Below are 12,081 nucleotides of genomic sequence, written 5' to 3'. Positions count from 1 at the left end.
TTGATCTTTTTCTCTCGTCTTTCTCAGAACTTTAAATTTTATACATTCATGAGAGCAAAACTCAAAGTTTACAACAGCTGAAAGAGGTAAGCGCACCATTCTCGATAAAATGAATAAGTAGGTGCATTACTTGTTGATAAAATATTTCACAGAAGCTTTCCTAAACGGGAGTATTCAGAAACATGTTTAACACACAACTCCACACATAGTAAACACCCCCAATGTTCAATCAACTCTTTAGACTGTATTAAAGTTCTCCACATTAGAGGGTACCACCTTATTTTTGTACAGTGAAGTATCTCACGTATAGACTGGCAGTATGTTTACATTTAAAACTGCTGCTTCGATTTGAATGGGATACAACACTGAAAATCCACAAAAACTGTTATCTGTATGTGATGAAATCAAATACAGGTTTATCAGAAGGGGTGGGCAGAATTGGTGGAGTTTCATTCCGTGGAATTACATTAAAAATCCATGAGATTCCGCTAAGGGCCGGAGTGATCATTTGGTGTTACTTTCTTAGTGCAAAATGCACCCTGCGTCCAAAAATTGTGGTAAAGATGCAATTTGCATTAGGAAAATAGAACAATGTGCAGTGCATACCCCTCGGCTACCGTACATATTTATGCAAGTATGTAAGGGCATTGCAGTACAGTGCATACCCTTTGGTGCCCTTACATAAGTATGTACTGGCACCGTGGGGTATGCACTCTGGTGCATTCCCCTCAACTCCCTTACATACTTAGGTAAAGGCACAGAGGGGATGCACTGCAGTGCAGAGCACACCCTTCAGTGCCCTTACACAGAAATGTAAGGGCAATACTCTAGGGTGCTGAGTGAAAATGCACTCGAGTGCATACCCCTTTGTGCCCTTACATAAGTAAGGGTGCCGAGAAGTGTACTAGTATCCACTGCAGTACATATCCCTACCTGCCCTTGCATACTTATTGAAGGGCAATGAGGGGTATGCATTGCGCTGCAGATTAATTCTGCCGGCAGAGTGGCTGAATTTAATCAGTAATTCTACATTACAAGAGTACACAGAAATAACAAATTCCTCCAATTTTGCCAGCAGAATTAAAATTTCACCCAGCCCTAGTTTTTACACCACCGTACCCGAATTGCAAGCACTACAATTAGCACAAGTAAATTATCAGTTTAGTGCTATATTAACAAAAGGCTACAACTATCAAAACATTTCTATGATATTGATTGTCCAGTTGTCTTTGAAGCCCCATTTTGAAGGCATCAATTAAAATAAATATTTCTGCTAAAATATATTAACCATTGCATTAGTTTGGTGTTTTCTAAAGGAGTTGAAAATTATTGGTACACTTGCTCTTAATTCCCCTTACCTGTGCATCAATATCAATGGCAGGATAGATCGGCAGCATGGCAGAAGGAGAGATGATGGGGCTTGGCGTTGGAGTCTGAGGTTGGGAGATAGATGTTTCAATGCTGTGTGGAGGAGTGTTTGACATTGCAGAGGCTCTTTCACTGACTGCTGTTGAACAAAATATAGACACTTAAAACAGGGAACAGCAAAAGCACTCTGCATTATATTTTAACTAAACTGAATTACTGAGGATTTCATACGGTCACAACAGTATGGGTACTACTATTTTCTAAAAGGATTTGCCACAATTTGGACCTTAACTAATATTAAAACGATGTCCCCAATAAAAATGCTTAACATTCTTAGCTTGTATTTGTGTTGTGTAAATGAAGATTGAAAGTTGAAGGACACTTTCAGAGCACTTTGCAAATTCAGGCACCAAGTATTTGGGATAAGACAATACATCTGAATCGTGTTTACTGTATGATGCTAAAGGGCTTAACCTCGATTCTAGTAACTGCCTAATTGCCTATTAATTCTAAGTATGTTCTTACTCCAATTCAGTCTGAGTTGGTGCTTGTGAAAAAAGAAAAAAATGAAGGCAAGGGTAATCAGACGTTACTTGGTCCCCTAAATAACACCTCCAAAAATACTGTACTGTACAAGGTCAAAGTCCACATCAATTCCATTACCATGCAAATGTGAGAAAAATCAAGGAAGCCATGCCAAGTTAACTTCCAAGTTTTAAATTTAGCGCTAGCTGTAAAGTCTAAGTGGTTTGGTATTAATATTTACTTCAATATGGGCTTACGCTCTCTGCAGCGCATTGTATTTTACACTTTTTTCTGTATACTAAGAGTTCAAAATAAATACATTGCTACAGCACAAGTTTTACTTCAACACTGAACATATGAGGAAAAAGTCAGTAAGAGTAGTCTATATTTAAAGTTGATCCTGCTAATTTCTTAGAAAACAACACACAGCTAGGAAGATGCAGCTCATTATCATGCACCAAACCCCTGCAGTAACCTTTGTCTACACCGATTCAATCCCTGAGTTCCTTATTTAATAGTCTCAATCCTATCACGTTTGGAGTCAAATCACTGTAGTATTTCATTTAGTGTACATTTCTTCTCTGTTGACTTATTTTAGTGCACTATTCTCCTTTGAAATCCAATATAACAATTGAAATAGCCTCACTATAAATATTTCATCTTTTCAACAGAATAAAGAGAGCAGAATAGGTTGAGTCAGAAAACGTACACTCTTAAAACGGTTCTAAGTGAGTAAGAGATTTTTAAAGCGCACAAATACCAAGGAGTTTTGGCGCTAGAGACCCCCAGATGAACTGAAGAGACAAAAGCCTACTTGAAAGAGGAGATAAAGAGCAACGTCTAACAATTTCCTGAAAGGTACAAGATATATTTTAGATCTCTTGGACTGGGGCAAATAATTCCAGAGTTTAACAACTAAAAAAAGAGAAGATTCTGCCTCTCCATCTGGCATTCTTTATTTTGGGAATGGCCACTAGTTTGGTCGAGGAACATCTTTACGACGTGGAGCATACCAGTTAAAGACCATATGAAAATGAAGAGGGCCAGTGCCATGCAAGGCTTTATGAACTATGCAGAGCGCCTTAAATTTGACCCTTTCAGAGATTAGCAACCAAAGAAGGTCATTAATTTTCTTAGTTATGGAGCCAAACCTGGGAACTTTCAAAATCAAACAGGTAGCCACATTTTGTAGTGACTGAAGCTTATATTGAAGACGTTTGTTAATTCCCAGGTAGAGTACATTACAATAATCTATCCTAGATAGGACAAGTGCCACTGTCACAATTTTTTGCAAGGTAAGGCGGATGAAGGGAAAGACCTTTTTAACATCTTGATTAAGTAAAAACAAGAAGACATTGTATGATTAATCTGTTCAGAGAATCCCAGGTGCTCATCAAATAAAACTCCCAGATTTTTCACCTTCTGGAAGCATGCCAAGATAAACCTGCCACAATGCATCATTCCAGAACAAAGTATCATTTCCGAAAAGGATCACCCCCGTTTTCTCTCCGTTCAACTTTAGACAGTTTTCCTGCACCCAAATTGTAATATGGCCCAAACAGTTATTCAAATTTTTGGCAAAAGAACCAAAATAAGAAGGAATTGATACAACTATTTGCATATCTTTGCTGTAGGATATAACAGAAAACGTGGAAGTTTGTATGAATTTCACCAGGGTGGTACAAGATATTATAAAGCGTAAGAGATAACAAAGATCCTTGGGGCATCCCACATGGAAGGGTAAATGGGTTAGACTTATAACCCCCAACCTCTACAGTTTGTTCCCTGTTGGATAAGAAGGAACTGATGATAGCAAGAGCTGCACCTCCAATCCTGGTCCTCTCCAGCCAGTTGATAAGCAAAGAATGGTTAACTGTATCAAGCGCGGCTGAGAGGTCCAACAGGATCAGCACAGACCTTCGTCCCTCATCAACCAACTGTCAAAACGTCTCAGTTGCAACACTAAGGCTGATTTGGTACAATGTTTTGGAATGAAACCATGTTGGTTGGAAAGGATCCACAATACTGTTTGTGACCAAATAGGCCATTAGATCTTCCTTTAAGGCTTTTTTCAATATTTTTGCAGGAAGCAGTAAACAGGAGATAGGTCAGTAGTTCTTGATGACTGTAGGGTCCTAAGAAGTTTTTTTTATTTTTTTAAGATAGGAAGGACCAATGCTCTTTTCTAGGCTGTTGGAAATTGGACTGAAATCAGTATATTGTTCAGAAGTTTCACTAGGTGAACCGATATAGTACCAGAGACTATGTGCAGAACATTAGGCAAACAGGGGTTCGAGGGGGAACCAGATTTTGAAGTTTTGAACACTCTTATTACCTTATCTTCTGTTAGAGGAGAAAATTAAGCAGATCACTTGGGACATCAGAGATTTTCATGAAGTTCTACAAGTGGTGGACTAGACTAATCATCTTGGAGGTTTGTATTTTGACTAGCCCAAAAATTCATCACAAACACTATTTACCTTCATATGGAAGAAATCTGCCAGCTTATCACAGAGAATTTGGTTTGGAACACAGGCTATGCTTTGGTCAAAGTTTTAAAGAGTAGCAGTCGTTTTGAACAAGCCAGTCGTCGAGTTTTTAGCAGTACTTATTTTTTCAGATAAGTATCAGTTTTCTTTCTGTAATGATTAACGCTTTATACTCATCACTGATTTGTATTTGATGTTTTTTTGTTTTTCTTTCAATATCGTAATTCTGCCTCCCTCTCCATTCTTGTGCCCTACATTTTTATTTCAATTTTCTTAATTCCGGAATATACCAGAAAGCGGATGGGCTTTTTCTATAGCTTTTTATATTTTTTTTCAGGTGCTCGCTGGGTAACTATTGAATCTATCCAGCCAGAAAAATTAGCGGCAGCTGTTTCAATATTGGTGTCCAGGATTGGGCTATCATTACTCAAGGTAGTCCCTAACTCAGATTTGTTCATTTTTCACCAAGGAAATATTTTGATAGATTTTCCTGAGTTTGTGGGGCAGAGTTTTTTTTTTTTTTTCTTTTTTCTTTTGTTTTTTTAAGTTGAAACAGCTAATTTAAAAAAGAATGCTTTGTGGTCTGTCAAAGTCCAAGGTAATAATTCTTCACACTTTAGGGCTGGATTATTAGTAAAAATCAATGGTATGATTAGCCTTAGGTGTAGGATCATGAACTACTTGTATAAGGCCAAAGCTGCAACAGCAGTTGACCAAATGCTCGGTTTCATTGTTTCCTTCCAAATCCAAATGAAAATTAAAATCCCCCCAACAAGATAAAATATCGGAAAGCCATACAAGATTCCTCGGAACTTGCACCGCTATAACGACGTTATTCCTTGGGCCTGGTGGACAGTATATCAAAGTACTATTAAATGCTATTTTATTCTTAAGTTTTAAGGCAAACATCAGGGCTTCTCTCTCTAGATGTGAAATTGGGCTAAAACTGGCTTTGCAATGAATTATTGATGCCTAGATTTTGAGTTGACATCACACATGTTTGCAGTTATGTTTGGGAGACAGTGACAATTTTATTACTTAAGCAAATGAGATGCCAAACCAAAGCCTATCACTAGATGGTGTGATTGTGCACAACATGAAAATATTAACTAGCTTCATGCTGCAAAACAATTATATGTCTATCTAAAACTAGCTATGCTGACATCGGCTATCCTATAACATGTTAGTTATGGTACACTGAACATTGCACAAGTCTGAAAAATTTGCTAGCAGTTACGTTCTGTCACCAACCTATATTTAGTCAATCCCATCTCAGGTAAAAAGATATGCCTTGACATCAATCTCCTTAAGATAACTTACAAGAATATCTATTTACTGGCAATCTTAGATGAGATTAACAATTTGCTTAATATGAAGAAGGGGGAGGGGGGTGGGGGGGGGGGAGGAGTTATACCTGAGGTTGCAGTCCAACCTAAGCAAGAAGTTGTAGAAGTGTGCTAAAGGAAAAGGTCAGAGTCAATGAGGATATAGCTGTCCAAATGGTGTGTGCATAGGCTGAACTCCTCACAATAAATGCAATAGATCTCAGCCTATTCCAACCATGCAGTCACTTCAGCTAGTGCTATACAGTCAGATGGAAAAGGTGGCCACAGAACCAGATCACTCTTAGTGCACTAGTATGCCAGGTTGAACAGTAACAGCTTAAGCTTTCAATAGAAAAAATCATGATCGTCCTACAGGTGGCCCACAATCCTTGCCTACTCCTGAGCAAGCAGCTTCGAACACTGAGATATGGTGCAATAACATAGAAATCTGTTTTGTATTATATGTTTTGCCTCTTTCTTTTCATTTGACAAACAGTTTATTGTAGCTCTTGATACAGACACTTCCATTGCGCCAACCATCAAACCTTTCATTCTATTCAGGACCTGACTGACTGCGAAAGGAGTGCTACAACCACCAATCTGATGTGCTCCCATTTTCAGAAACCGTGCCTACTCTTTCCGTTATTAATATGGCAACTTTATTCTCTGTCTTTGTGAAGTCTGTGAATTAGAATACATGTAGCCTGATAAGTGTTACAATAATCTGCCTGTACAAGACGGTAGATCAAACGTACCTTTCTTTTGTGCTTTAGCAAGATGTATCTTATTTCTGGCAAATATAAACAGAGACAATATATCAACTATAAATAGCCTACCTTTCACAAAGAGGACAAAGGATTTATAATCAAAACAGAGGCAAGCTAGCATTGTAAAATGGTAAATGAAAACGTCATCGGGATACCACCCGAATTATATGTCGGCTTTGCTGTTTTCAGTGTTAATTTTTTGTGGGTATCAGTGTTTTCCAAACATTTTGAAATCTGTGCTTACCAGCGTATATTCAGCTGCCTTACCTCTAATATAAAAAAAAAAACACTGCACTTTTCCAGTGTTTACCACACATGTTTTTGCAGTGATTGTTTTAAATCACATTTAATGCAAAGGATAAGTAATGAGAGTAAATTGTGTTTTCCCATTGGCAATCTGAGTACTGCACTCATCTCATTACACTCACTCTGTAAGGATTTTGTCTGATTTACAGAAATAATTATGGATAAAAGAAAGTGAGTGCTATATGAAATGCTTTAAATACACAAATTCCTGAACGTAGTTAAGGGTGATTTGCCTACTCCTTACTTATTATGATAGCATAGTACTTCGGAAAACTTTTAACTACACCGCAATATTATTTGGCACTCTGAATTCTAAGCACCTGATGTGTGATGCTTTAAACATGATTGTCACCTACTCTCTCTGCCTCTTGACTGAATGAAGGCGGTGCTGCTGTTGTGTGAACGTTCATAGCCGCCAAGTGTCCCCATGGCAAAAGTGTCACTTTATAGCAGTCATGACCTTTTAACAAGCATTGCATTGTAATCTGCGCCTTGAAATGTTGATATTAAAATTGTAAGGGCTCAAAAACACCAGCAGAGGAGTGCAGTTGGGTAAAAAGCTAGGATTAGCTAAAGGTATCCCACATAGCAATGGGACATCTTGAAGTTATGAATTTTGTTGGTTGTGTTAAGTCTTGTGTCATGCTTTCACCTCTATCACATGTGCACAGGGACAGCACTGTTTTCACAGATACCGGTCATTACACCTTGCACTGAATATTTAAAAGCCTGGCGTTGTTGCCACTTGACCCGCTCTTACTATTGACTTGTTAGTAAAGGGGACAGATATATCAAACAGTCTTAACCATTCTGTGTTTGTAGGTATGCAATGCAAATGGGATCGTATAAACTGGATAAAATACTTATGAGTCAGCCATTTTACTCCTCCGTGAAATAATTAACCATTGCCAAAAGAGCTAATATGATTTTAAAATTAACGGATTCTCTACAATGTATACAATAATTAGAGCAGACCTAAAGCATGCTTTTAAACCATGCACATTTAACCCGAGCAAACAAAACTGGAAGAAACAATATTTTGGTGCATCCCCCAACAACAAAACTGAAGCAGCGTAGTCTTTCTTGCTGCTACCTTGTATAAAAAAGTTACTTTGTGTTGGCCCCTTCAGGAATGGATAAAAATGACTTACTTTTTTTTTTTTTTTCTTTGAATAGGGTTTTAGTTTGCGGTTGCACAGATGTTTATCTGTTATGGGTATTCACATGTTTATACTGATGAGGGCTGTTTCCCTTTTGGTGGGGTTTCACTAGTTATTATACGTTTAAACCTAAAGCAGGGTAGCCTCACTGTAGGGCACCTATCTTGGATTTATGCAACATAAGTGTGCTTGCCTTTTTCTAAGCCGATGAACTGCCTGAGGCAGTCATATACTTTTACTTGCCCATCACCATGATCCCTGAAGCCAGGTTTCTTTTCCATCACAAACCTGAGAAGCAGCTAGGAATATGCAACAGAGCTCAATCTCTGTGTAGTAGAGATGACTGACTGGCTGAACTTCAGCTTGCTCAGATGAAAAATTAGTTTGTGTACCTTAAAAACATCTCTGCTTGCAAATCTCGATGTAAAGAAATGCAGGCTGAGGGGCCATGCAATTTATAATTCTTCAATCAATGATGGATCTAGATCGATTTCCAACAGCTACAGGTAAAACAAAGCCCAACACAGAATTTAAGCAAGATTTGAATGTTTGGTTACAGAAATGGGACCACAAAATTTGAAAATTAAAATGTAAAAAGCCTTTAAAAGCATCATACTATGGTTGTCCTGGTGGCATCTGTAATTCATTTTTGGGTCGAAGCCTATCAGACAGCACAGCTGTCTGGTTTGCTAACAACATTGTTGACATTCGGACAGCTCCCCTGGGAATGCATTTAACCTGATGCTTACCATTCACTTTGGGATTTGTAACTCACATTTTGTCTATTTGCTGGCTTCATTTGTTTTAGGCTGTCCAGGTTGAGTTTGTCCCTCCCACTGCCCCAACCTTGCTACTGTATTCTATCCACAAATTCGCTCTCTGTAAACAGGCCTTTAAACCTTGTTCTTATCTTGCCACATTTGATGTGCGTTCAAAGACAGAGGTCAGACATCAGGCGGTGTCCTCTCGAGAGCCTGGCGTTTACTTCCTGAGACTTTAAAGTGAGAGAATTTGTGTGACATTCCTGCCAAGTACCCATTTGAGAGGAGCGGGTGTAGGACGTCTTATTTTCCTGTAGCGCACAAAAACTAAATAAGACCTGTGCTGTTTCAGAACATACCAGAATTAGTACAAATGAATCAAATTTTATTGTAATTTGGAAATGTGGTGAAAAAAATAATTTTGCCCATCAAACCTCCAGGTGATGACATTTGCACACATTATCGTTTGTGCACAGTAAAACGATATGTGGTATAGTCTAGAGTTGTGTGTCACTTACTTTTGTTCAAAACAGAGTGCTCATTGCAACTTTATGGAGCTGCTCTGCTGCATCGGCGTTGCACTGTTTGCACTGAAGCACTCGCTCAAGTAGCGTACAAAGCTCCACTCTAGCATGAAGCACTTATGTAAGCTGCGCCGCTTGATATTCGTGTTAAATGCTGCGTCTCCTTACCGGCACATTCTGAGCTGCTGCAAGACTGATTGTTGCTAGAGTTGCTTTGGTCAGCTGTTTCTGGTTGAACTATGGGGACTATGTGCAACAGCGATTAACAGGCTTGATATTAATTGTTCAGAATTGACTGCTGACAGTGATTGGCACTCTATTGATTGACAAAATACAGCGATTGGCATGCTCAAATTCATGCTAATCTTTGTACACAAACATCTTCAGAGGTACGCATGCTTCATCCTGATGTTCACATTCTTCAGAATTATTCATTTCATTATATGTGCTACTTATTTGTGTTGGTAGTGTGTATAATGTGCAGTAGTTACTCATAACATCTACTTTTGCATATATATTTTGTACTGTATTTGTTGCTAATATGACTAGTGTGCATTTATTTTGTGTGATTTATTTTATTTCAACATGATGCAAACTGTCAACCCACCAGCACCTTTCCTCCAAGAGCCCAAGAACCACCATTAAAATGGAGGCTATGGATCAGTTCGTTTAATGCCTATCTAGGGGCTACTGAAGGGCAAGGAGGTGAACCTTGCTGTTTTACTATCTAGAAGTTGAGGGACAGAATACTTTTGATCATTTGCGTGAAATAAATCCTGCAGAGGATGAGGTATTAGATGAGTATGAGAATTCTGTTGAACAGTTAAAAATTCACTAAGGGAAGAGCTGATCTGGGGTTACAAAGGCATACATTTTTAACCAGAGTACAAGCACCAACCAAATCTACGGACACAAACAAAACAGCTTTAAAACTATTGACTTCTTATAGTGAGTTTGAAAAACCTCACAACTATTAGGGATCAGTTGGTTGCAAGGTTTAATTAAAAAAATTAAAAAAATTAAAAATTAAAAAAAGAGCAGTGTAGCAGTCAAGTTGCTAGCGTAAACCAAAATACTAATAAAAGTCATGTGGTTCTACATCTTTGATGAAAGTACAAGGAGGTAACGAACTTCAATGCTTTAGGTGTGGTTCATTGTATCATATAGCCTCCTTCAAAAAGTGTCCCACAGTGGCACAGGAGTGTTAGAAATGCAACAGTCTAGGGCACTTCGAAAAAGATTTTAGAGCGAAGGTAGAGGTAATTCTAGAAGTATGTCCATTCAGACTGTTCAAAGGCAGGATTCTGGTGAGGATTTACAAGTTGTAGAAAACAAACTGGAGATACTAGTATTAGCAGTAGATGTAGTAGAGGAAAACTGAAGTGATGTTGAGTCTTACTGCGATCCTTTAGTGGAGTTTATCATTAATGGCCACACTGTTTCAATGTTAGGGGATAACCATTACTGATATCACCAAATTCAATGAGAAACTGTGTGATCCAGTGTTCTTAACTCCGGATATGGTCCACTAGGGCTGTTGAAGTAAGTAGTATTCTTTTACAGGGGTATTTCTGAGCAAATATAATCCAATAAGACAAAGGAAATGTTTATGTAACAAAGAAAGTTATTAAGGTACTTGGTTGGTGGCATCAGGCTGATTTCAGCATTGTTATAAGGCTAGGAAGAGAGCCTCCTGTTACACTAGAAGATCTTCATGACATTGAAGGTATGGTTACCAATGAAAATGGTCACTGGATCTCAGAGTTTCCTAAAGTATCCACGGATGAGAAGGGTGAAGGTAAGAACTTCAAGTATGTTATTAAAGTTCAAGAGGGATGCCTTCATATAAAACTCAAATTACAAAGTGCCCCTCCCAGTGGGAGAGACGATTTGACAAAAAATGTGTCCAAAATGCAACAACATAGCATAATTGAGTCAGTGGATGCCACTTTATGGTTATATCCAGTCGTTCTCGCTTAAGAGATCTGGAGAGCCAAGACTCTGCATTGATTTGAGAAGTGTGAACAATGTAATATGGGTGGAAAATGTACCACTTTCACACACAGAGGATATGATCACAGTTGTGGGTCAGGCCATATGGTATACGAAATTGGATTTGAAAGCAGCGCATAATCAGGTGGTGCTGGAGCCTGAGACACAGCATTTAACAGCGTTTGTAACACCTGACACATTTCAATGTTGTAGGATGCCATTTGGCTTGGCCTGCCCTGGCCTCAGCTGCATCTGTGTTTCAGAAAGTAATGTCTAAAATTTTGAAAGGGATAAAATAATTTTATAGCATTTCCAAGATGATATCTTGGTGTTTTCAAAACACCAAAATGGAGCACAATTGTATATAAAACTGGTTTGGAACGCGTAGTGTAAGAATGGTATAATCCTGAGAAAAGATAAATGTGTCTCTGAAGTCAATGAAGTGGAACATATTTGCCACATTCTTGCTTCTGATGTGTCAAATCCAAAGAGGGCTTTGGTTGAAGCCACAGAAAAATTTATTGGGGATGTGCAAATTTTACACTAAATCTGTACGACATTACTATGATTTGACAGAGTGCTTTAGCAAATTACTAAAAAGAAACAGATTTCAATTGGTCACCCATTTGTCAACAAATGCCTGATCTCATTAAGCAACATATGGTATCTGCTCCTGCACTATAATCGTATGTGGCAGGATGCAGGATATTCATTATGGTGGATGGTAGTGCATATGGGATAGGAGCAGTACTTTTGGGAAGAGATGGAACCTGGGAGACAACTACTGGTTTTGCTTCTCGGAGACCATCTGAAGGAGAGTGAAGATACTCTTATCGAAAAGAGATTATGGGGTGCCGAAAAAAA

The 12,081-nt window shown here is 38.4% G+C and overlaps 1 protein-coding gene across 6 annotated transcripts in view; it reads right to left on the bottom strand.

Moving 5' to 3' along the window:
- Positions 1 to 12,081, bottom strand: part of LOC138291300 (ankyrin repeat domain-containing protein 17-like) — a 1,121,799-nt gene that overhangs the window by 566,100 nt on the left and 543,618 nt on the right. For 4 of the 6 annotated variants that reach the window (XM_069230308.1, XM_069230310.1, XM_069230311.1 and 1 more), the window contains exon 16: positions 1,359 to 1,507. In XM_069230308.1, coding sequence (XP_069086409.1) covers positions 1,359 to 1,507 — 149 coding nt within the window. The remainder of the gene's footprint in view (positions 1 to 1,358; positions 1,508 to 12,081) is intronic. The other 2 variants (XM_069230309.1, XM_069230313.1) reach the window with 1 other exon arrangement.

This window comes from Pleurodeles waltl, chromosome 1_1, assembly GCF_031143425.1.
Source record: "Pleurodeles waltl isolate 20211129_DDA chromosome 1_1, aPleWal1.hap1.20221129, whole genome shotgun sequence".
In the NCBI taxonomy this organism is placed as follows: domain Eukaryota; kingdom Metazoa; phylum Chordata; class Amphibia; order Caudata; family Salamandridae; genus Pleurodeles; species Pleurodeles waltl.
Note: the sequence above shows the minus strand (reverse complement) of the source record. Positions and strands in the feature narration are given on the sequence as shown.